The sequence below is a fragment of the Cervus elaphus genome, chromosome 11, assembly GCF_910594005.1.
Source record: "Cervus elaphus chromosome 11, mCerEla1.1, whole genome shotgun sequence".
In the NCBI taxonomy this organism is placed as follows: domain Eukaryota; kingdom Metazoa; phylum Chordata; class Mammalia; order Artiodactyla; family Cervidae; genus Cervus; species Cervus elaphus.
Window position 1 is genome coordinate 102130720 of NC_057825.1, and position 27347 is coordinate 102158066.

General features: G+C 40.1%; 1 protein-coding gene across 5 annotated transcripts in view; it reads left to right on the forward strand.

Moving 5' to 3' along the window:
- Window positions 1-27347, forward strand: part of TMEM87B (transmembrane protein 87B) — a 48932-nt gene extending 21585 nt beyond the window's left edge. For 3 of the 5 annotated variants that reach the window (XM_043918786.1, XM_043918789.1, XM_043918788.1), the window contains 11 exons: window positions 871-970; window positions 3173-3266; window positions 4852-4923; window positions 9266-9374; window positions 9468-9526; window positions 10746-10849; window positions 11137-11210; window positions 17910-17983; window positions 20170-20222; window positions 22615-22645; window positions 24053-27347. In XM_043918786.1, coding sequence (XP_043774721.1) covers window positions 871-970; window positions 3173-3266; window positions 4852-4923; window positions 9266-9374; window positions 9468-9526; window positions 10746-10849; window positions 11137-11210; window positions 17910-17983; window positions 20170-20222; window positions 22615-22645; window positions 24053-24112 — 830 coding nt within the window. In that variant the 3' untranslated portion in view covers window positions 24113-27347. Of the gene's footprint in view, window positions 1-870; window positions 971-3172; window positions 3267-4851; window positions 4924-7020; window positions 7123-8819; window positions 9243-9265; window positions 9375-9467; window positions 9527-10745; window positions 10850-11136; window positions 11211-17909; window positions 17984-20169; window positions 20223-22614; window positions 22646-24052 lie in introns of those variants that run through there. The other 2 variants (XM_043918787.1, XM_043918790.1) reach the window with 2 other exon arrangements.

Sequence of the window (27347 nt, forward strand, 5' to 3'; positions counted from 1 at the left end):
GGAAGCCTGGCGTGCTGCAGTCCATGGGGTTGCAAAGAGTTGGACACAACTTAGCAACTAAACAGCAGCAACAAGAGCTTCAAACCCTGGTGTAGATGTCACTTCTGAGAAGCTTTTCCTGCCCCATGAGGTGCAGGTTGCTTTTCTTGCCGTCCTGGGACACAGACTGTGTTTCCTCCAGCTCTTGCTGCATTCTGTCCTGCCCAGAGTCCAGGCCTCACAAGGGCAGGGAACATGGTGTTTCTTTTCCTGTGACAACCACACAGTAGGAGCGGAAATCAGTAAATGATGGGGGCAACCTGGAGAAAAGAGAGCTCTTGAGGACATTATGGTTTTCAAGTATTTACAGGACAGGAAAGGACTCTGGGCTTCCCTGCTGGTTCAGACGGTTAAGAATCTGCAAGAACCCAGGAGACCTGGGTTCCATCCCTGGGTCAGGAAGATCCCCTGGAGAAGGGAATGGCAACTCACTCCAGTATTCTTGCCTGGAGAATTCCGTGGATAGAGGAGCAAGCCTGGCAGTCCATGGGGTTGCAGAGTCAGACAAAAGTGAGTGACTGCTACTACTAAACAGGTCTAGTTCTTCATAGCCTCAAGTGGAAGAGTAAGAACAGAAGGGAGCTCGAGGAGACAGGTTTCCGGTGGACTTGAGAAAACCGTGCCCCATAGAGCCGATCAGATTCAGAGCGAATTCTTCACTGAGGTTGCAAACAGCATTAGATTAGATGACCTTTAAATTTAAATGACCTTTAAATTTAAATGTGGCTAATTCATCTGAGGTCAGGATATAGTTGTACGTAGACATGTGTAGACTTGGCAACAGGCATCCAGGTGGACCCAGAGCAAATGGTTTTCCTTCTTCCCCATCAGCGCAAGGGTTACTGATATTTGCGGAGTTGATATCTGCGATTAAGAGGACTCTGGCTCGCCTCCTGGTGATCATCGTGAGCTTGGGATACGGTATCGTAAAGTAAGTGGGAAACACCCCGCACCTCTGCCCTGTGATCGTGTCTGTCTCCATGATAGCCCCTGTGAAGCTGGACACCTCTCAGTATCGAAACAAACATCCCAGAGGGAAATACCTGCCAGGATGTGTGTTTAAGGGACTTAAACTTTTTTCATCAATTAATTATTTGGGTGCGTCAGGCCCTAGTTGTGGCACTTGGGGTCTTTGTTGCATCGTGGGCTTTTCTAGGTGAGGGCTCCAGAATGCACGGGCTCTCTAGTTGCGGCACAGGCTTAGTTGCCCGAGGCATGTAGGATCTTAGTTCCCCTGGCCTGGGATTGAACTTGTGCCCCCCTGCATTGAAAAGTGGGTTTTTACCCACTGGACCACCAGGCAAGTGCCTTTAATGGGTTTCCGTGCACTGGCTGTTTCATGCGTGCGCGCTCAGTTGTTTCAGTCGTGTCTGACTCTTTGCGAGCCCATGGACTGTAGCCTGCCAGGCTCCTCTCTCCATGGGATTCTCCAGGCAGGAATACTGGAGCGGGTTGCCATTTCCTCCTCCGGGGATCTTCCCCACCCAGGGATCTAAAGCACGTCTCTTATCTCTCCACTCTCCTGCATTGGCAGACAAATTCTTTACCACTAGTGCCACCTGGGAAGCCCAGCTGTTTTATACTTTCCTCAAATAAAGACCCTAAGTTCCAGTAACTTTATAATTAGATGAATAATCAACTTTAAGGATAATGGAAAATTTTAAATGATTCTTGAGGCTCAGGTCATTTTCTGGTTTCCTAGGCAGCACAGTTGGGTGTTATGATTGTGTTTGAGATATTGTAAGAGAGCATGCTCTGATTAAACACCAGGTCAGCAGAGTTTTTGTCTGAAGCCTGGCTATCCCCTGCAGATCCTATCAAGATCTTTTCTCCCTCTTACCTTTGACTCCCTGGTTGTGAACATGGAGGAGTCTGTTCTCTAAGACTCTGATTCCCAGAAGCTCAAACCTTCACACTGAACCACAGTTACATCTTTTTTTTTTTTTTTAATATTTATTTATTTAATTGGCTATGGTGGGTCTTAGTTGTGGCATGCAGGGTCTTTAGTTGTGGCCTGTGAACTCCTAGTTGCAGCATGTGAGATCTAGTTCCCTGACCAGGGATCAGACCTGGGCCTTGGCATTGCATGCGCTGAGTCCTAACCACTAGATACCAGGGAATTCCAGAAATTTCAGTTCTATTTTCAAATTGCCAATTGCTAAAAACTATTATCTTTGCATATTTCTGACTCAGTTATACTTTCAAAGAATCCAAGCTGTTATTTTAATTCTTTTTAATTTGAAGAATGAAAACTGAAGTCTGTTAGGACTCTTGTTTGGAGGTATTGAGAGAGAAAGCGGTGGGATTTGATTTCCTGACATCCTGCTCTTTCTCTGCCCACCTCATAGAATCAATCAGTGGATTATCTCTGACAAAACACATCTCAGAATGGTTTACAATGTATCTTCGTGAAAGACTTAAAGGATTAGTTCTGCCAGTGACCCTTCGAAGTTGGCACTTAACTAGGTTTCATCAATCTTCTCATCCATTCTGTAGGCATAGTACTTGGGTTATGTTAGTTATACTGCTTGGATTTCAGCAGCAAAATCTTCTGGTCTCAGAAATGTTGCCTCTGGTGGTTCAGTGGTTAAGAATCTGCCTTGCAATGCAGGGGACACCAGTTCAATCCCTGGTCCAGGAAGATTGCATGTGACGCAGCGCAGCTAAGCCCGTGCTCCACGACTACTGCACCTGTGTGGTCGAGCCGGGAGCTGCGGCTGCGGAGCCCTCACTCCGCACCTGCTGAAGCCCGCAAGCCCTGGAGTCTGTGCTCTGCAGCAGGAGAAGCCCGCACGTCGCTAGAGAGGAGCCCCTGCTCTCTGCAGCGAGAGAAAGCCCACGCTCAGCAACAAAGACCCAGTGCAGCCATAAACAAACAATTTTTGTTTTAAATGTTGTTTCACAGGCATCGATACAGTTTCAAGTCCTAGAGAAGGAGGCCTATTTTTCCTGAGCCTGTTTCTGCCTTGTTCCCGGGGATTAATCCTGTTTTAAACAGAATCCCTCTATGGTAGGAGCTGACTGATGTGATTGGATGGTGACATCCTTGGTGTTGGAAACGGGGCCAGTTACTGTACTCGGATGCGTTTTACTTATCTTTTTCTTTTTTCCTGTTTCCTCCTCCTCATTCTAGGCCTCGTCTAGGAACCGTCATGCACCGGGTCATTGGATTGGGGGTTCTTTATTTTATCTTTGCGGCTGTTGAAGGCGTGATGAGAGTCATTGGGGTAAAAACTGCATCATTCCACTTGCACTTTTTTTGTTGTTGCTGTGAAATTCGATTTTACTTTCTTATCTCCTGAGATGAATTTTTAAAGATAGGAAATTTGTGAAAAAGGCCCAATTTTGAGTACCCCCTCCCGCACCCTGTGGACTATTTCTTTTTTTTTATATGTCCTGAAAGTAAAAGGCTAACCAGAGCACTTTTTAAAATGATATGATTATGAAGGCACAACCTGGTATCATCCTAGGAATTATTAATAGTCCTAATTATTAATAGGTGATTAATATCACCCTAGGAATTATTAAAAGTGTTCATGGCTATTCTTTATTGAAGAATGTTCATCTTTATCGTTACACAGTCTGAACACGTTCATTTCTTCCTTAACCCTTCGTTTAAACATGTGTAAGTGAGCAGAAAGTTAGTTTTACCTTCTGTGCGTGCAGGCATTAGGTGTCATCGATCCTTCAAGTGTCAGGTAGTTGGCCGTTTTCCCTGACTCTGGTGGGCTCAGTATTGAGGGCACTCAGTGGCCCCACTTCTGGAGGAACCAGGACGAGGTAGTGTTCTAGGAAGAAATGGCTCTGGCAGCCAGGGCAGCAGTAGTTTACCCCAGAGAAGAGCGAGTGTTTGTATCTGCAAAGACCCCTAGATGTCTAGCTCTTGGTTTTCCTTAGTGATATGTTTGATGACTTAGTGATTAAGGAGCTTTTTATATTTTTGTTTGATCCAGAGAACTGTGTAATTTTTACTCAAAACGTCTTTTGGGTTAGATACTGAAATCAGACCGTTGTGCACAGAGTGAATAATCTGTATGTTGCCACATACGCTTACTTCACATAGCTTGATCTGATGTTTTAAAGCCGGGCATTTGTCCAGTAATGTTAAAAACCTCACCCTTCTTCCAGTGTCTTTGACATACGCGCATTCTGGGTAGAGACACCTGTTCTCTTCATCTCTGACTCCTTGAAAGGTGCATTTATTATGACTTTTACATAATAGTGAAGAACTTTCTATTTACATATATAATTCATAAAAGCTTATCTTTGCTGGGAAGAAAATAGAAAGGAGGATAAACATTCCACGGATAGATGACGTGTTTCTTTAAAATTTGACATGGTCAGTATCTTAGATGTGACAGTTTTGGGTGTGATTCTCTGTCAGCTCTTGAGTAGAGTATGCACCCAGTCTGTGGTTGCAGTTCCTTTTCCTTATTTTACCTTTTTCACATCCTTTCACTTGCGGGGGGAGAGGAGGAGCCCATTGCTTTAGGAGCCGTGGCTGCAGGTTTGGTCAGAAGAGGGCAGAGAGAGAAATGGTTGACCTGAGTTGGGTGGGACATGCTGTGTTTTATTTGCCACTCCATAATAGCATTTTTACATTATCACTAGACAGGCTGATGACAAACTAACATTTGTAGCTGCTGAAACAGATAAATACCATGTGCTCAAATACAATTCTGTTAGGCAAAAAAATCTTTTATATAGCCTTTTGTAAAATGATGAGGAGATAAACTGTTTTTCTTCATCAGATGATAATTATTATAATGAAATTTTTACGTTCAGATTTTTTTCCTTATTTTTCTCTTTCAGGGTTCTAACCATTTAGCTGTTGTCCTTGGTGACATTATTTTAGCAGTTATTGACTCCATTTTTGTATGGTTCATATCCTTTACTGTGTCCTAAAATTGTTGTTGTGTCATCAAAATCATATTATTTTTAATTTGTAATAATACCAGAGAGAAATATAGTTATGCGTTATAGGAATTTAGCTGAAGATGAAAAAGTAACAATTCCTCAATTAAAAAATATCTTTATTTTTTTCTATTAGTTTAGCAAACTTAAATGAACATACTGAGGAATCAGGTAGAGGAGACAAATACTTAACTAGGAGCAACATAGCAATAGTAATTGCCATTTTACAGAGGTGCTGTGCAAACAGGAAAGAGGAATTAATTGCAGCCTGACAGTCCAGAAAGATTTCAGGGAGATGGTGACATTTAAATTGAGACTGCATGGACAAATGGGAATTTACTAGGAAAAGAATTAGGGTTTCCCAGGGGGCACTAGTGGTAAAGAACCCGCCTGCCAGTGCAGGAGACGTAAGAGATGCAGGTTCGGTCCTTGAGTTGGGAAGATCCCCTGGGGGAGGACATGGCAACCCACTCCAGTATTCTTGCCTGGGAAATCCTGTGGACAGAGGAGGCTGGTGGGCTACAGTCCGTAGGATCGCAAAGAGTCAGACATGACTGAAGCAAGTTAGCCAAGTTAGCATGCACGCACAGGAAAAGAACTGGGGGGAAAGCATTCTGAGAAGATATGAGGGGACCAAATCGTTGGGAGCAAGAAAATATAGAGACAGTGGCAGAATACCTCAAACCAGCTTGCCTGTAAGTGCCTTGTGTGGGAGAATCTTAGAAGGTGGGGCCAGGAGGGAAAGAGAGAAGGACACGCTTAAGAGTTTAGAGTTCTCCGAAGGCAGAAAATATCAAGGAGTTGAAGCAGCACAGGTGAATGGCATGATGAAATCTTCTAAGAGAAAACTCAAGATGACTTTTCAAATAAAGCGTCAGAGGACCTGCGGTCCAGAGACTAAGACTTTACCCTGGGACCTGGACAAGCAGAACTGCAGGGGAGGCGAACTAGCTACTGGGTTTCCCCGGTGGCTCAGTGGTAAAGAATCCGCCTGCCAATGCAGGAGACTCGGGCTTGATCCCTGGGGCAGGAAGATCCCGTGGAGGAGGAAATGACAAGCTGCTCCAGTATTCTTGCCCAGAGGATCCCGTGGACAGAGGAGTCTGGCAGCGTAGAGTCCATGGGGTCATGAGAGTTGGACACGACTGAGCAACTGAGCACACACGCAGACTAGCTGCTAGTGGGCTCAGCATTACCATCGCTAACCTTGGCGTCTTCTCTGCTGTCACTGCATGTTTAGAAAAGGAGCTTAAAATATCTGGTTTGGAATTGTCTTATTTCCAAGCTTGGGTATGCTCATGTGAGGGAGCATATGTTCCTCCATCTTGAGCTACAGACTTTGCATTTTAAAAACCTATGTTATCTTTTCTACTGGTCATTTACAGATGTGTGTTTCAAAGAATTCTTGCTCTTAGCCACCCACAAGGTAGTTCATTGGGAAAAACACACAGTCATGCAAATTGGCAGAAAATTCCAGAGAAAAGTGGCTATAAACACTTTAATTCCATCTGGATTTGAATGAGGGTAACTTGCCACCTTTATGGACAACTTTGGCTTTGGTCCAACACGTCATGAGCCAGATTCAGGCGGGGAGATACAGAAAATAAGGGGAAAGATTTAGCTTGCTCAATTATTGATATTTTTAATAAAGATGTTAGAGATCAAAGTCATAAAGATAATCCAGAAATTGAAATTCTCTTGGTTTGCATTTTATGGTGAGAGAAAAGGAAGTTCAACCTGAATTTCTGATGTCTGCTCTTAGATTGCTGTTTGGTAGTTTTCATTACTGAGAAGAAAAGTCCACTTTCTCTGTACACAGAGGTAGTGGGTTTCCTAAATGATTACCAATGGCAAGCAAAGAAGCAGGACCACATCCTGATAGAATCAAGTGCTGGAATCATGACCATGCTTCCTTTGCTTTCGATGAACCTAATCTAGCTGCTTCTGTAAGAATCTGATTTTACCTACAGTAATAGAAAAAGTAGCCTGAAAATGCTAAAAAGCTGTTGCCTCCTGCCTCTCTCTTCCTGCTTGTTTTATTTCTTTTGTTTTGCTCTTTTGCTGCAGGCAAATGACTCTGACCTTGTGCTTCTGGCCAGCCTCCCTCTGTCTCTCCTTGACTCTGGCTTGTGCTGGTGGATATCCTTTTCCAGCCACGGCAGCAGCAAGGTGACTCTCCTGTCAGGATGGTGGGGCCTGCGTGCTTTCATTACTGCTTTAAAAGTATTCGGTCGTGATCATGTTTATTGAATAATGTGTATTTCCATCTCTGTAAGTCCTGACAGCAACCTTAATTGGCTGAATTGTGTTCTGATAGAAATTGATCTTCTGTTGCAACTTAATGGGTCATTTGTTGTTATTCATTCGCTAAATTGTGTCCAACTCTTTGCGACCCCATGGACTGCAGCACACCAGACTTCCCATCCTTCACCATCTCCCAGAGTTTGCTCAAATTCAAGTCCATTGAATTGGTGATGCCATCCAACCATCTCATCCTCTGTCTCCCTCTTCTCCTCCTGCCCTCAGTCTTTCCCAATATCAGGTCTTTTCCAATGAGTCAGCCCTTCGCATCAGTGGTAAAGAACTTGCCTGCAATGCAGGAGACACAGGTTTAATCCCTGGGTCAGGAAGATCCCGTGGAGGAAGGCATGGCAACCCACTCTAGTATTCTTGTTGGGAGAATCCCATGGACAGAGGAGCCTGGCAGGCTATGGGTCCTTGAGATCGCAAAGAGTCAGACATGACTGAAGCGACGGAACACAGAAAAATTGAAAAGCACTTCGGTAGTTTTAGGACTAGAATGAATTTTTTGATTAATGAAGTATCGGGAATTTAAAGAGAAGTCATAAATAAATCTAAAATGTGCCACTTCCATCCCCCTTTGCTCAGCTCTGTGATGTATGTTCAGTGGGTCATCCCTGCACAGGGCTTGGCGGGCTGCAGAGAAAGCTGCTCATGTTTGCAGAGCTCTGGCTTGATCACAGCCTCACTGCCGAGGAGCCAGTGGACAGGCCTCTCTCTGCTTCTTCGTATCTGACGATGTCGCTTTTTACCTGAGTCCTGTGCTCCTGGAAGATAGCCACGCTTGAGACAGCCTCCACCCGTTCGTGTTTGGGAAAAGGCTTATTTACTATTAATACCAAAAGCTGCCTTTCCCCATGGGACTTCAGTGAGATTCCCAGGTGTTCCCTTGTTTACTTACAACAAGGCCAGACACAAACCTGTGTATGTACCTAATCTGGACAAAATGTCAGACTGCACCAGACTGACTAAGCCTTCTTCCCCCAAGTCCCTGAGCTTTCACCCACCCACAGCCCTCTTTCACAGCCCTTCCTGATAACCTACAGGCCTCAAGGAGAGTCATAACCCTGAGCAACTGGCCCGTCAGGCCACCCCCTTCCCACACCTGCCACTCTCGAGTCCTATTTACACCTCCTTACAAAAGCAGAGGGCTTCCCTGGTGGCTTAGTGGTGAGGAACCCGCCTGCCAATGCCAGAGATGCAGGTTTGATCCCTGGATCGGGAAGATCCCCTAGAAAAGGAAATGGCAACCCACTCCAGCATTCTTTCCTGGAAAACCCCATGGGCAGAGGAGCCTGGCCGGCTATAGTCCATGGGATCGCATAAGAGTCGGACACGACTTGGCGACTAAGCAACAACAACGGTAATAAAAGCAAAGCTCTTCCCTGCCTGACCTTTGGGACGCCCACAGATCTTACAGTCAGAATATTCTCCATATTGCAGTAATCTCTTGAATAAAGTCCTTACCTAAGTCCAGATTTGTTTTACTTTGATGTATTTCATTTTTTTTAAAATTTATAAAATGGAATTGATGATGACTTAACTTCTTAATTATGATCATTCAGAGGGCAGAATGAGAATAGACCAGAAACAAAAAAATAAGAAAGGAATGGAGACAGAAAGCCGCAAGCCAAGTGGCGTGCCCTGATGGCATCTGAGAAGTGCGTCTGGCCCAAGGGGGACCTAGCGTTTAGTCTGTGTCCTGCTCTGTCCTGTGTTTCGAGAACTTGGCGTTGAAGGAATACAGCACAGGTCTTGTCCCTTACATTCTTTTTCCTTGAAGTTTGTTTACTTAGTTCAGACAATGGTAAATTGTACAACAAAATCTGTAATAAAATTGCTATCATGATTATACATTAGTGGAAAAGACATTTTCTGTGTTTTTATTAGTTTTAAATTATAGGAACTCTGTGTAGCAGTAGTTTTGGAAATGTAGCAGAAGATTCTTATTTCGTTTTTTAATCTTAACTATGTATTTTTATTTACAATTTTTCCCTTAACTCTTTTTCACATTTTTATAAGTTTGGCACAAACTATGAAGACTCTCAGGCTAAGAAAGAACACAGTAAAATTTTCTTTATACAGGCACTTTACAAATACCCTGATCTTTGCCATACTGGGTAAGTTATCTGATTTTTCTTTTATAATAAATTATTTTAGTATTGTATATGTTCCTTCAGAGGTTGACTTTTTTTTTTTTTGGTGTGTTTTAGCATCTGTAGTGTTTATGGTGTGGACAACTAAGACATTTAGGTTTGCAAAATGTCAATCAGTAAGTATAATCTTCCTTTGTAAATAATTTTCATTTTTAACTGTACTGTTTTATTTTGTGTAAGTTTGAAGAGTTTAGTTTGTGTTTGTAGACCAAGATAAGTGTAGTAGAGATATTCCATTTACTTGGAATTATTTTGTGCAGGATTAGAAAAACATTTGTCTCCTTTAAACGAGTCTGAAACAAAGTTCCTCCTAAATCTCCATTTCCAATTACACCCTTTTCTCAGCTTCTTTTGTTGTATTCTGAAAAGGAATCCTCTCCCTGAATAGTCCAAGGTAACAGGAAATTGTTTTCTTCCAGCACATAGTGTGATTGGGTTGCTTTGTATCTAAGTGAGATTCTAAATCTTAAGCTTGACGTATTTCTAGGATTTTATATATGTTTATAGTATACTCATCATGAACATTCAGGAGTATTCTCCTTGGATTCTCTAGTTAGAAGATATATTTCTTGGACTGAAAATATAAAAGTCCCTTTTGGGGATTTCTTGATTTGGAAATAGCCTCTAGTTCTATATTGGTTGTTGTTCAGTCGCCAAGTCTGACTCTGCGACCCCATGGACTGCAGCATGCCCGGCTTCCCTGTCCTTCACCATCTTTCAGAGTTTGCTCAAACTCATGCCCTTTGAGTTGATGCTGCCTTCCAACCATCTCATCTTCCGGCGCTCCCCTTCTCCTGCCCTCATTCTTTCCCAGCCTCAGGGTCTTTTCCAATGAGTCACCTCTTCCAATCAGGTGGCCAAAGTATTGGAGCTTCAGCTTCAGCATGAGTCCTTCCAATGAATATTCAGGGTTGATTTCCTTTAGGATTGACTGGTTTGATCTCCTTGCTAGTTCTATATAATTATAAAGAGCTCTGTGAAAACCCTGAACTTTTGCTGCCTTAAGGAAAATTTCATGAGAGAAGAAACTCTTCTTGTCTAGAAAATAAATTAATTGACCTTTGAAGCCCTTTTCAGCTCTAATTCTTTTCATGATGCTGTTTAATTTGTTAGGGTTTTATTCATTGGATTGATTATAAGGCTCAACTAAGCTTTAATATGGATTTTAAGATAGAATTTCTTAGTTTTTAGGTTTCTTGAAAAAACATCTGCTCATTTTTTTGGAAGACTTACTGGTTGGAAGGATTTCATTAGTACTTGTCATTATATACTATTTCAGTGGGAAATCTGTTTATAAAAAATTAACTTTTCCTGTTTGAATCATCCTTGTTATAGGATTGGATGGAACGCTGGGTTGATGATGCATTTTGGAGCTTCCTTTTCTCACTTATTCTTATTGTAATAATGTTTTTGTGGAGACCATCAGCAAATAATCAGAGGTACCTTACATAGTTGGGCAAGGATTTTGTTCATCTTCTGCTACAATGTTAGAAAAGCATTTATAGAAACAAGAGAAGTAGTCATTGCTATTAAGAGGTATACAGTCAGGTGGGGAGACAAATATAACAAAAGGAAGACAGTGAAAGAAGAGAGATATAAGGGGGAAGAAAGGGGTCTCCCCGCAGGAAGAGGGAAGAGGGGTCCCTGGAATGACTGTTTCGGGTGTAAACTGAACATTGAACAGGTTTAAATACACTAGTAAAACTACTCCTTGTTTTTTATTTAGATATGCCTTCATGCCTTTAATAGATGATTCTGATGATGAAATTGAAGAATTCATGGTAACATCTGAAAATTTAAGTGAGTGATATGTTTTCTTACTAAATAACCACTGTATCTGTTGTAACAAAGAAATATTGTGTCTCTACCTGTGATGCAAGGTCAGCAACACTTTTTTTCCTGTAAAATATTTTTAAGACTGTATCTGAGGAAAGCTCTGTTACAGTAGACAGTCACAAGAAGAAGAGTCAGTGATGAAATTTTCCAGATTGTTAATGTAGTTGGAGCTTTTATTTGCTCTTCATGTCTAAGTATTGAAGTTGGTACACTTGTTTTCCACAAGACTGATTTGGTATGTACTGTACTTAGCTCCCAAATAATATTGATCTTCTTAATGATGATTGCTAAATTTTTCACAGCAGAGATATTAAAATTCAGTGTGTTGGTTCTGGCTCCAATAATGATGGAATGAATTGTATTGGATAGTCTTCCTGCTGATAGCTAGAATAAACTCTGGACAGAATTTTTTTTTAATTGTTTAAAGGCACTGGAGAGCAATGAAAGGCAGGCAGAAACTGGAGGAACTTTCTCTGTTGAGAGAAAAGAGCCGCAGTTAATAAGTTCCACATTTATAGAGCTTTTGTCCAGAGTGTGTGACCAGTCAATGAGACAGGCTAGAGCTCAAGCTGATAGGCGTAATCTCACTGATGCAAGGAGTTGGGGAGTAAAGCTTGAGGCTGTAATAATGCCTGGAAATTGAGAGAAGAAATCCAGAAAAGAGAGCCACAAAGGAAGAAATTCCATAGTCTTTAAAAAGTCTCTCTAATCTTGTCTGATGCCTGAAAGGAGCATTGAGACTCCAAAAGGCAAGGGGGAAAACAATAGCTGTTTGGCTAAGAAGCAGAACAGAAATTTCAGCACATGCCCACTGCAGTTTGAAATTCAAATATCAACAAGTTAAAGTGCTTGGGTAAACCCCTTGGGCTTTCCATTAAAACCCCAGAAGGGCTACTCCTTAGAAATAAAGACCACACAGTCTGGGACCACTGAAATTTACCCTAGGACTAGAGCTACACTGAAATAAACCCCAATAAAATCTGAAAGCATGTCCCCCAAAGAGTAAAGTGATCCAGCCGTAATCTGAATGCCTTCTGGGACAAAACACTTCTCAGAGATAAGGGAGTCCAGAATCTATAAGATACCATTCTCAATATCCCATATACAATGATAAATTACTAGACAGGGAATGAAACTGGAAACTGTGACCCATAGTTAAGGGAAAAATCAGCCAATAGTGATCTAGAAATGGCCCAGATGTTACAATTAACAAGAAAGACTTTAAAAATAATTGTTATAAATATGTTAAAGAATCTGTGGTGCTTTCAAACTGTGGTGCTGGTGAAGACTATTGAGAGTTCCTTGGATAGCAAAGAGATCAAACCAGTCCATCCTAAAGGAAATCAACTCTGAATATTCATTGGAAGGACTGATGCTGAAGCTGAAGGTCCAGTACTTTGGCCAGCTGATGCAAAGAGCTGACTCATTGGAAAAGACCCTGATGCTGGAAAAGATTGAGGGCAAGAGGAGAAGGGGGTGACAGAAGATTAGATGGTTGGAAGGCATCACTGTTTCAATGGACGTGAGTTAGATAAAACTCTGGCAGATGGTGAAGGATAGGGAAGCATGGCGTGCTACAGTCTATGGGGTCACAAAGAGTCGGACACAACTTATCGACTGAACAACAACAACAAAGAATCTATAGGAATAGATTGGTGAAGGCAAGAGAAATTTCAGGAGAAAAGAAGAGGAACCAAATAAAAATACTAAGTATAGAATATTGGAAAGAAAGTGGAAGTGAAGTCACTCAGTTGTGACTTCAGGGTCACTCTTTGTGACCCTGTGGACTGTAGCCTACCAGGCTCCTCTGTCCATGGGATTCTCCAGGCAAGAATACTGGAGTGGGTTGCCATTTCCTTCTCCAGGGGATCTTCCCAACCCAGGGATTGAACCCGGGTCTCCCGCGTTGCAGGCAGACGCTTTACCCCCTGAGCCACCAGGGAAGCAGAATATCTGAAGTAAATTCGTGAAATAGGATTAACAGTAGACCAGTAAATTGGATACAACCAAGTAATAGTGAGCATTTGTAGACAAAGCAAAAGAAATTTTTCAAGCTGAAAACCAGAGACAAAAGGCTAGAAACAAAGTGAACTGACTCCTGTGACCAGAAAGACAGTATTAAGCAGTCTAACAGGTACATAATTGAACTCTAGAAGAGGAGGAGAGAATGAGGCATAAAGAATATTTGAAAAAATATTGGCCGGAAAATTTCCAAAATTGATCAAGAGACAAAAATGAAACTGACTGAAGGCAGAGCACTGAAGATAGTACATGCGTGGAGGAGCATGAAAAGTCACTGTTTTTTTAAAAAGTCTTTTAAAAGTCAACTAGCTTTTTGTAGCAAAAATAATAACATGAGATTTATAACATAGTAGACATGAAGTAAATGAAATCAATATTGTATTATAGTTCTTAATAAAGTAGTAAAGCAAATTGCAATTTGAATAGTAAAGCAAAATAGACTTAAGTAACCTATTTTGATAATTAAAATAAATGCAAGTGGACCAAATACTCAATAGGAAGAGATTGTCAGATTGTTAAAAGAATATATGAAACTCAGCTGTGTGATGTTACAAGAGACACCTCAAAAATGTCACAGAAAGGTTGAAAGTATGGAAAAAGATAAACCATGGAAACGCTAAGCACTGGAAAGCTAGTGTGGCTGTGTGGTGTCACTTCTTTATGATAGAACGATGAATTTATCGAGGAGACATGGTAGTCCTAAATGTATATATAGCCAATGACAGTTCTATCAAACTTTGGTTCATGAATTTTGAAGCTCTAAAGAAAGATACAAATAAGTTGATATTTTAACACTTCCTCTTCAGTGATTAATAAGACATGAAGACATATGTGTAACAATGTACAAGAACTGAATAAGGCCATTGACCTTATTGATTTGATTGATATTTATAGACCATTACATTTAGCAACTGAAGAATAAGTGTTCAAGTCTGCATTACATAAAATAACCCATGTGAGTGACTGTTAAAAATGTCTCCACATATTTCAGTGGTTGCAATCACAGAGTGTGTTTATGGTCACAATGATTAAGTTAGATGCATAACAGTATATCTACAAAATAATCAAATGTTTAGAAATTAAATAATACATTTCTAAGTAACTCATGGATATAAGGAATAATAAGTATTTCATAATAAATGATAATAAAAGCATAACATCACATTTTATAGGATGCAACTAAACCAATTTGTAGAAAATTAATAGCTCTGTCTATATTACCAAGGAAAAAAAACAACATATAAAATCAGTGATGATATGTTACCATCTTGAGAAGCTAGTAAAACAGTGATAAATTAAACTGGAGTAGTTAGAAGGAAGGAAATAATAAAGTTAACTGTCTACATCAGTGAAATAGAAAACAGGGAAAGAGAGAAAATCAACAAAGCCAAATGTAGTTTCTTTTAGAAAAGATTAATAAAAATGGATTAGCCTCTAGGTAATCTAAACCAGAAATAGAGACCAACAATATAGCAAGACAAATGTCCAACATTGGAAAAATAGATAAGACATTATTACAGTAAGAAAGTAGGTAAGGGGATATTATGAAGAAATTGGGCATTTGGAAAAATGAACAAATTCCTTGAAAAATACACTTAAGAAACTACCCTAATCTAACCCTATGCCACTAAGTTGAAATAGCCATTTATCTCTTAAGGAAATTGGATTGAAGTTTAAAATCTTCCCATAAAGCACCAGACCCAAATGACTTAACTAACCTTCAGATACTTAAGGAAGAAACATTCTAATCTTACACAAATTCTTCAGAATATAGAGACAGTAAGAATACTTCCTAATGTATTTTATGAGGCCGGCACAACTCAAATGCCAAAATCTAATAAAGACAAAATACAGACCAATATCACTCATGAGTAGAGACATAATATTTCTTTAAAAACATGAGTAAATAAAATCTAGCACAGTATTGAAAGGTCACTATTGTCAAGTGGACTTTACTCCAGAGTTGCAAGGCTGTTTTAACATTTGGAAATCAATCAATGTAATTCATCTAAAGAAGTAAAATGGCATAATTATCTCAATAGGTACAGAAAGACATATCACAGAGTTCAGTGATACCTATTCATTTTTTTTTTTTATATAAAAGCAACCCATTTAGCAAACAAATTACAGAACAGTATGAAAAAACTCTACACCTGAAATCATACTTAGTGGTGAAATGGTGAATTTTCTCCCAAGACTGGAGACCAGGTACAAAGATAACTGCTCATCACTTTGACTCAGCTTCAGAGCAGGAGGTCCCAGCTGGTGCAGAAAGGCAAAGCCCACAAACCAGCCCAAAAAATACAAAAGGCATAAAGTGTGGAAAGAAGGAAATCTGTTTGTATTGGTAAACAGCAAGGTTATGTATGTAGAAAATCCTAAGAAATCTATAGAAAAAGAAAAAACACAGTAGAACTAATAACTGAATAAAACAGAGTCATAAGATGTATGTCCAATACACAGAAATTAGTTGTGTTTTTTGCATACCAACTGGAAATAATTTTAAAATGAAATTTAAAATATGATTTACAATAGCTTCAAAAATAAAATATTTAACAATAAATTTAATGGAAAAAATGTGCAAAACTGCACTGAAGAATACAAAACAACGCCAAGAGAAATTATAGAATAGGTAAATGTAGAGCTTTAACATGCTTATGAATTGTAGCTCAATATTGTTAACCCATCCCTTCCCTAATTGATATGTGTAATAGATTCAGTACAATCCCAATTGTAAGTCTAGGTAACTTTAAAAAAAATGGTTAAGCAGATTTAAAATATGTTTTTGTTGTCATGTCTAACTCTGCAAGCCCTGCCAGGCTCCTCTATTCATGGGATTTCCCTGGCAAGAATGCTGGAGTAGGTTGCCATTTCCTTTTCCAGGGAATCTTCCCGACCCAAGGATTGAACCTGTGTCTCCTGCATTGGCAGGCGGATTCTTTACCACTGAGTCACCACAGAAGCCCTTTAAAATATATATGGAAATACAAAAGATCTGGAAGAGCCTAACCGTGCTTGTAGTTACAGCGTAGATCTTGAATCAGTATGCTAAGTGAAAGAAACAAATTATGAAGGATTGTATGTTATATGATGCTATTTACGTGAAAAGTCCAGAATAGATCAATCCATGGAGATGGAAAATAGATTAGTGTCTGCTAGGGGCTGGTGGAAGGAGTGAATTGAGAGTGACTGCTAATGGGTGTGGGAGATGGTGATGTAAAGCTTCTGAAATTAATAGTGGTGATGATTGCATAATTCTGTAACTGTCCTGAAATCCACAGATGTGTATCCTTCAAAATGGTACATTTTATGGTGTGGGAATTACGTCTAAATAAAATGAAATTAATGGACTTACTCTGATTTCAAGACAAAATTTCAAGTTATACTAAAGACAGTGTGGTATTGGCAGAAGGATAGAGATGTATTAGAGTATCGAAATAAAGTCCAAGAAATAAATTAATAAATTAGGAAATTAAATTTCAGAAAATTTAAAAGAAGAGTCCAGAAATAAATCAGCACATATTGTTCAGTGGATTTTGTTGTTGCTTCAGATTGTTTTACCAATGCAATAACACTTTGAAGAATGTACTTTTCAGTCAGTTCAGTCGTGTCCAATTCTTTGTGACCCCATGGACTACAGCAGCACGCCAGGCCTCCCTGTCCTCAACCAACTCCCGGAGTTTACTCAAACTCTGTCCGTTGAGTTGGTGATGCCATCCAACCATCTCATCTTCTGTCATCCCGTTCTCCTCCTGCCCTCAGTCTTTCCCAGCATCAGGGTCTTTTCCAGTGAGTCAGCTCTTCGCATCAGGTGGCCAAAGTATGGGAGTTTCAGCTTCACCATCAGTCCTTCCAATGAACACCCAGGACTGATCTTTAGGATGGACTGGTTGGATCTCCTTGCAGTCCAAGGGACTCTCAAGAGTCTTCTCCAACACCACAGTTCAAAAGCATCAATCCTTCAGTGCTCAGCTTTCTTTATGGTCCAACTCTCACATCCATACTTGACTACTGGAAAAACCATAGCCTTGACTAGATGGACCTTTGTTGACAAAGTAATGTCTCTGCTTTTTAATATGCTGTCTAGGTTGGTCATAACTTTTCTTCCAAGGAGCAAGCGTCTTTTAATTTCATGGCTGCAGTGATTTTGGAGCCCCCAAAAATAAAGTCTCACTGTTTGTTCTGTTTCCCCATCTATCTGCCATGAAGTGATGGGACCAGATGCCATGATCTTAGTTTTCTGAATGTTGAGCTTTAAGCCAACTTTTTCACTCTCCTCTTTCACTTTCATCAAGAGGCTTTTTAGTTCCTCTTCACTCTCTGCCATAAGGGTGGTGTCATCTGCATATCTGAGGTTACTGATATTTCTCCCGGCAATCTTGATTCCAGCTTGTGCTTCCTCCAGTTGAACATTTCTCACGATGTACTCTGCATATAAGTTAAATAAGCAGGGTGACAATATACAGCCTTGACATATTCCTTTCCTGATTTGGAACCAGTTTGTTGTCTTTTACTAGTGCCAAATTAATTCCAATATAATAGGTTTTTGAAATTAGAAGTCTCTTTATAGAGTTATTAAATGTGAGGCTACAAAGGAAAATGTTATAATTTTATGTATTTCTATAATGTTTCTCATTACAGCTGAAGGAATAAAATTAAGAGCCTCAAAAACAGTTTCCAATGGAACAGCTAAACCTGCTACTTCTGATAATTTTGTGAGTATAATATATATTTAATAGTCTTTAATACTTTAGAAATCTGTATGAATGTCGCGTTCATCGACCTTTCAGAGAACATTTTTTACTAGGTTTTTTTGTATGAAAGTAAATGTTACCAAGTAGTGGTACTAGTTAAGTCTGACAACTGCTGTAAACTTTTCTTTACATAATTTTATTTATTTGTTTTTGACTGTACTGGGTCTTGGTTGCTGCTCAGACTTTTCTCTAATTGCAGCGGTTGCGGTGTCCAGGCTTCTCTTGTTGCAGAGCATGAGCTCTAGGCACATGGGCTTCAGTAGTCTCTGGGCTCCGGGTCTCCAGAGCGCAGGCTTAATACTTGTGGTACATGGGCTTAGTTACCCCATGACATGTGGCATTTGCCTGGATCATGGATTAACCCTATGTCTCCTGCACTGGCCGGTGGATTCTTTACCTCTGTGCCACCAGGGAAGCCCCTTGCTTTTCATGTGTTGTCTTTGGACCAGAATTTCACGCATATACCAGACCTACTGAATCTAAATCTGCTTTTTAACAGGATTCCATTGATGAGTCACATGCATATTAAAGCTCGAGATGCTTTGTTATAGTAAAAGTTTGTGTTAATTTTTCAGCATTTTTAAGTGATCTTTGAAGCCATTTCAGATGATGTTTATCTGTTGGAGAAGGACTGTTAAACCACATAAGCTTGAATAAAATGGTAAAACGTAGGGTAAAATGAGTTTTAAAATGTTTAATGCATATTATTTATGCATAAAGTGGTAGTTATGAAAGTAATTAAACAAAATGGAAATGCCTATCATACAGTTTTATATTTGGCTTTCTTACCTCTGTTGTGGTTAATAAAGTGTAAAAATATAAGTTCTGACAGGATGGATGGTGTATGCAACAGTTTCATTTGTTGGATTTGGTAACTTCTCTTAATTTTTATTTTTGGTAATTAGTAATTCTTTAAAGTGTGTTCTTTGAATAGTTTTATGGTAATTTAACTAAACTTTAAAAGTACAGGAGTTTTGGGACTTCCCTGGCAATCCAGTGGTTGACTGTACCTCCACTGTAGGGGGCACAGGTTCTATCCCTGGTCAGGGAACTAAGATCCCACTTGCTGCATGGTCAAACAAGTGAAAATAAAGTACAACAGTTTTAGTTATCTGCTGTTAGAACTGTTAAACCTTCAGCTTGCTAAGAAATTTTCCTCTTATTTTAGGGATTTGTCTCAGTTTATTTTGAAGCTCAATTTTTGCACGTATAACAAGGGAAAATGCTTTCATTTCTCAAAATTATGTAGCCAGCCCTTGATCAGAAGTTTGGAACCTTGTCTTTTCTTGATCAACTTATTTCTCACTGAGATTCACTCAGAGAATTGGGTTCCTATTAGTACTGGCTCAGTTGCTTTTTCTTTTTCTCTAGGTAAGCAAAATATCTTTACTGCTAGAACCAGAGGATTCCATATAGCAAATTGGATTTATTTTACATTGTAAACCAAAATATTCAGTATACCTTTTATTTTTCTTACTCTCAGTAAAATGACTATGAGCATGTTTTCTGTAGGAAAGAAATGTAGGTACCCTAAGTGAAAGTGTCAGTTGCTCAGTCATGTCTGACTCTGCAACCCCATGGGCTGTAGCCCACTAGGCTCCTCTGTCCGTGGAATTCTCTAGGCAAGAATACTGGAGTGGGCAACCATTCCTTTCTCCAGGGGATCTTCCAGAGCCAGGGATTGAACCTGGGTCTCCTGCACTTCGGGCAGATTCTTTATAAAGTTAGAATACCATCATCTTTTACTTTTGAAAAATTATAAACTCATGATATAAAATGAGCACATTAGGCGTGATGAATGCTGGAAGCAAAACAATGAATACAAATCAGTATTCATGCTGTTTCTTATCTTATAAATCAACTCTTTATTTTTACTGTGATTTTTCAAGACAAAAAATAATACCTTTGCATCTAACTAAAACCAGAGAAGTACAAAAATCCAAAGTCCAAATGTTTGTTTGACTATTTAAGAAAATTCTGGCATAGTTTCTGTGTGGCATGAGTGAAGTTCTTAGGCTATGTAGAAACTAAAAGAATGTCGTGCATTTAAATGTAAATGCTTAAATTATATATATCTGTAATATTTCAGAATTCTGCTTCCAGGCGTTATTCAGCAAATGCTAATATGTAAATGTTTATTTCTACAGGGTGAAGATTTGAAGTGGGTGGAGGAAAATATTCCCTCTTCATTCACAGATGTGTAAATATCCTCTGTTAAAGTTTGAATCTAACATTTAGGCTGTCCTATAAAGGGATAATTTTCGTACTTTTTTATGTGTTTTTAAGCCTCTCTCCTCTGTATGTTTCTATAGGCCTCCATCACTAGTGATGGACAGATCAACTTCATGTTGAAATGCAAAGAAAACATTGCCCTGCCTTGGTCTGTCTGTCTCCTTCCCTTTTAGTGTACAACAACTCTTAATACTCCTGCCCATAACCAACTCCTTTTTTTTATATAAGTTTATCAGGATCAGAGTCATTTCGTTTTCATTTTTTTTGTTTTGTTTTGTTTTCATTTTATAATATGGAAAAGTTCAAACTTTTTTTTATTTAAACACATGTAACCATAATAACATGTAGAGTGGGAATGCTTTTGGAGGGGAAACATGAGCTTAGGAAAACCAGAGTGCAGAGGAAGCCTCTTTGGGTTCCTCTTTATCAGTGTCTATATCTGGCCGCGGTCCCCGGCCACGGACTACTGTCTGTATCTAACTGCAGTCCTCAGGCCATGGACTGGTGTTGGTCTGTGGCCTGTTAGCCACATGGCAGGAGGTGAGTGACGGGCAACTATGAGAAGCTTTATCTATATTTACAGCTGCTCCCCATCACTCACATTGCCTTCTGAGCTCTGCCTCCTATCAGATCAGTGGCGGCATAATAAATATAATATGCTTGAATCATCCCAAAACCATCCCCACCCCACCTAGTCCCCACCCCGGTCCATGGAAAAATTGTCTTCCCCAAAACCGGTCCCTGGGATTGGGGACCGCTGCTATGTGACACATGAATTCCAGGTAGCTGTTTCCACAGCAGACAACAGGATGGCCAGAGAGGATGTCTCCACATACTGTTTGTTCCTTTCCCTGCCCCCATTTACTTCCTATTTAGACTATTCTGTCTAATAAGAAGTTTAGCTCAGTGCTACCCAAAGTGCATGTTCTGTTTACATATGAAGTTAAGAAACTGGACTTCACGTCCAGGTGTATGTGAAGTCCTTTTATATGCTTCTGTAGGAGTGGAACAAAAGTTTTGCAAGTTATAGGACAATTTAAACAGATCATGAATAACCCATATGACCTAATGTGTTACCTGACAGTCACATAATGTATGTTATGACTTTTCTGTATCTCTGATAGATGAGAAAGGCCAGCTTAGCATAGTTCACCTTCCGTTTCAGTGCACTGGTCCCGTCTTAGTAAGTTCTAGGTGGTCATTTCCCTCACAGCAGGAACCGTTCTGGAGACTGCTAGTGTTTCTCTGAAGGAGGTGCCGAGCGCCCGGCGGGCTCTCTCCTTGGCGTCCAGGCTTCTGGCTCACATTTCCCTGAGGTAGTCGTCTCCTCGGGGTTTTCCTCAACGGCACTATTCTGAGCCGTCTCAGCGGCTCCTCCCGCACGTCTCCGAGGCCCCCACTTCGCCTTCCGTCTCCAGCGCGAGCTGCACTGCCAATAGCGCCTTTTGGGTTGTGCATTGATGAGACTTTCATGTTGAGACCTTTGGGTGCTCCCTCTCGCTGCTCCAGCGCACACCGAGGGCTGCATTTGTCTTTCCTTTTTATCTGTAGTGTTCTCTTTCTGAACAGTTACGTTGTGTAGTTCTTTCTGTTTCCAGTGCCCTTCACAGATTTGTGTCCAGTCAAGAATACCAATGACATAGGAATTAACTACTTGATTCTACAAGTACCACCTTTTGTAAATGTTCACTCATCCATCTTTTTAAAAATATGTGTGATTTTAATTATAATGGTGTCTGTTTAACGTGCACATGATGATGTGACATACAGGTTCATAGTGAGAGGATGATTCACTCAAGCCTGTTGACCGCTCTTTCATTCTCAAAAAAGGACATGACATGTGGGTTTTCAGATTAGATAGCACATCACTAATCAAGACATTTGTCCAGCTATTCAAAGGTAAAAATTACAGGGGCTTAAAAATAAAAATATAATTGGTTGCCCAAGTGTATAGCTCAATACATTTTGAATATAAGCACACATGTAACCAGCACCCAGATACCAGATCAAAAGCGGGAACATCACTAGCACCCTAAAAACTCTCTTGTTTTCCTCCCAAATCATGACCCCACTCTCCCAAAGCTAGTGCCCTGCTGGTGTCTGTAACTGTAGATTACTAGTGTTGGTTTTCACAACTTGATCCCTCAGAACTTCATACCTCCTGTTGGAGGGCTCTGTGGTATTCCAGCCCACTGATTTGGAGCATGTTAAGTGTGTCTGCTGGTGACACCGGTAGTCATTTCTGTCACCTGTGTCTCCCAGGAATGGGAATTGGTGGATCGTGGGATATGCTTATATTCGGCTTCTGTAGATTCACTGGCCTTTCAATAACTTTGTCGACTTTTTTTCTTTTATTTCAGAGCTCTTCCAGTGTTGGTGGATTCAGATGAGGTAAAATATTTTTGCTTGTGTCTTGGAGCTATTATTTTCACAAAGTAGAAATGAATCTCAGAAAGAAATTCTGAAAGTTACTTTTTTATATGATTACAAATTAAGCAGACCGAAAGACTCTGCACTGAGTTATGGGTGAGGTTTTGGGGAACTAGATCCTCATTTAAAACAGGAGCAAGATACTAACATGTAATAATAATATTAATATATAATAAATGCTTACTGGTATAAGAGGAGGGAAGAATTCTACTAAGTTTTGAGTCTGATTTTTTAACATCTTAAGATACAAGAGTTTAGAAGACTTCAAGATGGCAGTTTGTCCAAATTAATCCCTTATACTTATAGATATTTTCCTGCAGTAAATAGAGTTTCTAACTGATGTAAATTTACAAAGTAGGAAATGTGAACAGACGATGGGGGTTTAGGAAGGTTTTTTGAGGGGGGGAGTTAGTTATGGGTCACCTGGATACTTCAGTACTCTCACATACAGCAAATTCCCACTGGCTATTTTACATATGTTAGTGTATATGTTTCCTTACTCTCTCCGTATACCCCCACCTTCTCCTCCTCCCACCCCGCGCACCCCTGTGTCCGTAAGTCTATTCTCTGGCTGGGGATTTGACCATAGTAGGATGGGAACTTCTAAGAAGGCTGCTGTGTACATAAACCTTGCTACAAAACCATTGCACTCGACCTATTTGCAGAATCAAGTAGCAGTAAAGATGCAGACATAGAGAGCAGACTTGAGGACACAATGGGCAAAGGAGAGGGTGGGATGAATTGAGGGAGCAGCATTGAAACATATATTACCATATGTAAGATAGACAGCCAGTGGGAATTTGCTGTATAGCACAAGGAGTTCACCTTGGTGCTCTGTTGACAACCTGGAGTGGGGGATGGAGCGGGGGTGGGGGGCAGTTGGGGGGGGGTGGTCAAGAGGGAGGGCACATATGTATCCCTGTGCTTGATTCATGTTGATGTATGGCAGAAACCAACACAACATTGTAAAGTAACTATCTTCCAATTAAAAAAGTCAATAATTATGCCCCCCCCCCCCAAAAAAAGACCTTTGGACTCCAGGATTTATAACTACAGACATATATACCATGGAATTACTCTTAAAGGGGCATTTGTGGTATTCATTTGATAAATGATTGATTTCTAATTTCAAAAATACATAAACTGGTAAAGTCAGACAAATACCTGGATGATTATACTCCATAAGTAGAAGTCTGGATTATATGGTTTTTATTTTTTGTATCTAATATGTCTATGTATATTGTGGCATGGAAGGCACAAAATTGTGACTACTTTATAGTGACTCTGTAGAGAATTGTGTTAGGTCTTGGAAGAAGCATCAACATTTTGATGAATATCTTCCCCCCCCCCCCCACTTTTTTTTTAAAGGAAATTATGACCAGATCTGAAATGGCAGAAAAAATGTTCTCTTCCGAAAAAATAATGTGATGGAACCCATATAAATGAAACCTATGTAATGATGAAGGATTTCCTCAAGACTAAAAGAGAGCTTTGTTTTGATATAGTGCAACAAGTTTTTATTGCATCATCTTGGAAATCTATGTATGAAAATTAAGAATTCAGATGGTAGAAGGGTTCTGTAACCCTTTTTAAACTGACCCTTGAGTGCCAGTTTCATGTCCATTAAATTGCCTACTTGGCAATGATCTGAGAGAAGTATTGTAATAAAGATAGATTCCCAACTACCCTTAGCTGATGGGTGGCAGACATGTGGATTTGGGCATGTGGGTTCTCTTTTTTTTTTTTCCTGAAAAATATGACAATTTAAAATAACTTACATTACATCAATGTTCCTATTGTTCTGCTGAGCTTCAAAACAGTGATATGATTCTTCTGAGATGTGGTTAAAGCAGTGTCTCCATCTATTGGGTTTATAGTTATAAGTTACAATAATAATTCTCTTTGACTTTCATGCTGAAGTGATTTGGTAATATTGAGTTGGCCAAAAAGTTCATTTGTTCCATGAGACGTTACAGGAAAACCTGAACGAACTCTTTTGCCAACCCAGTAAGTGAAACTCGATTAATGTTGGAACATAAGGATGTATATATGGGTAGTCTTGCTCTGGGTGTGATGTGTGTGTGTGTGCACAGGTCTGTGCAAAGGCCTTGGGTGCAGCTCACACCATGCACATCAAATCGTTGATCTCTGAGCTCAGGGGAACACAGTTCACGGAGAGAGAGGTCCCTTATGAAAATCTGCTCCGCCTGTCCCCTCCCTTAGGCCAGGTGTGAACGTACTGCTGCTGAATCTGCAATGGGACAGGTGGGGTCACCTGGCCACGTGGTTCCACTGGAGCACTTCCTCCCAAGCAAGCTGGGAGGCTCATTACCAGTGAGCCCTGAGGAAACTAGAACCTTCTATATCATCCTAGCATGTTTGGTTTTGTAATAATACATGTATTTAACTGTATAGTAAGTATATCACTATTAATCTTGTAATTAATTTTTTAACCTTAAATGACCTTTTATACATTATTTTATTATATATGTAATGTGTGATTTGAAAGTTTAGAAAAAAAAGTTTTTTTAATGCAGAGCATGCTAAACTTGAAAAGCCATTGGAAACAGTGTGACAGAAATGGTAGCTGTTTTGCTGCTTTCCTGACCAAAGATACAGGGCTAGTGGATATTTAGAATAGGAATTAAAGTTAGAATCTTCTGTGTCTTTCTTTGAAGGAGTTCTAACCTTGTGGAGTTGAGGATGACTTCAGAGTTTTTGATGAAGAAGCATCAAAGTCTTAACCAGTACAAACACTTGAATTATAACCTTCCTTTTTTTTTTCTTTCCCATAGTGAAGCCACAAAACAAAATGGTTTTTTTCAAAAGCCTAACTTTTGAATTGGTTTCTCATTTACTCATTTCATAGGGGTTGGTTTAAAAAAAAAAAAAAAGATTTCTAGTAGTAATGCCTCTTGAAAGGTACTTTCAGCTGTATTTTCAATAGTGAATATTGGACCCTGTTGTAGTGAGAAAGGCGTGGCTTTCATCATGCTTTTGCTTTGGGATATCCTTCCCAAGAAAAGAATGTCTAACAGTGTAGGTTCCCTTCCTTATTTCTGTTTCTGCCAAGATAATGGACTCCACCTGAGGTGCTTCCCAGCGTTTATGTCCATTTGAGCGCGGTGTATATTTTGCCCTCAGCCCAGTTGTTTCCGAGCTGGAGGTGGCCATTTCCGTCTTGTTCCTGACATTTGTATCTGATACCACTCCCCAGATTTTGAAGCAGATTGATCCCCAACTCACATGGCTCCAGCTGGATTCTGAAATGCAGAGCCCTGGGCTCCTAGCCCCAGAGGTGGTGGGGTGTGAGTAGGGAGTCAGGGGGAAGTGTGCCGGGATGGGGTAAACGCCTCCGACGTAACCTGGACGGTGCTGATGAAAACATTTCTCTCTGCATCTGGCAAGACAAGCAATGCTGTGCCTATGTGGCTCAGCTGCGCACCAGCATGTGGACTTCCCTCATCATCTCAGAAAGCAGTCTTTTCTCCTGATAGCCTCCTCAGAAGTGTTTTCCAAAGGATGTACACTGTCTGTCACCCTCAGTGGTCAGTGTGTTGTCTACTGACGACTCACAGCCTGAAGCAGGTATCAGAGGGCCTTCTTGGCCCCCTCACGTGGCCAGGAGGGGGCGCCCCAGAACTGTAGCCCTAGATCTTGTGAAGGACCCCCGGGGAGAAGTCACACTCAGGAGCACTGTTACAGCTCATCACCATTGCTTCTGCTCAAAGATTCCAGAAACTGGTGGCCAGGGTCTTTGAGGCTGCCACACCAATTTATTCTTAGGATGCCATCAGGGTGGGTCTCCCTGTGATTGCAGGGATCTGAGGGTAAGAGTCCAATTCTTTGTGTTTCTAGGCAAAATGCCTAAGTGTTCTTACTGTGCCATTTGTGTTAGATTTCTGTGATGTATGAAGTTGGCTTAAAAGGGAATTTTCATGTTTTAAGTTAGAGGAATATTAGTATCTGCTTTCAAGGAAAGTTCATTTCAAAAATAAGGAAAAATAGATGAATGTGTGAATTTTTTGAGCCCAAGAGATAAGATGTTCCTACACTTTCCTGTGAAGAAAATATTTAAAATCTTTCACATATCCTATAGAGAGTACTAGACTTCCCCACTCTAACACAGTATATTTGCACTACTATAATGTGAAGACTGAAGATATAAAAGATGTACATGTGATTGGTTTTTTTATCTTTTTTAAAAAGGGGTTTGAGTCTGCTGCACTAGACTATACATAACTGGTTTATGAGACATGTTATACTAGCTTTATAAGCCCCTAGTGTTGGAACTTGTGTCTTGGTATGATCAACAACGTGTGATAAGCAATGCAAAACACCACGCCTTATAAGAAAGAAGTTTAATGTATTGGTCAAAGTACTAAAGAATGTATTTAAGTGACAAAAGGAGATTTAAAGACGTGTATATTATAACATAGGAGCTCAAGAAGAAACTTCTTTAGAACTAGGAAAGCATGTTATTTGGGAAGAAAATTTAGGGGCTAAAGTTGTATATTTTTTATTTAAGAAATTAAATTATTGTATAATTTGGAAGACGTTGCTTTGAATGTAGCACAAAACTATTTCAAAGATTTTTATTTGAAAAAAACGGATGTATTTTTGTGCCTTAATATTTGTTCTGACAATAAAATGCTTTCTGAGA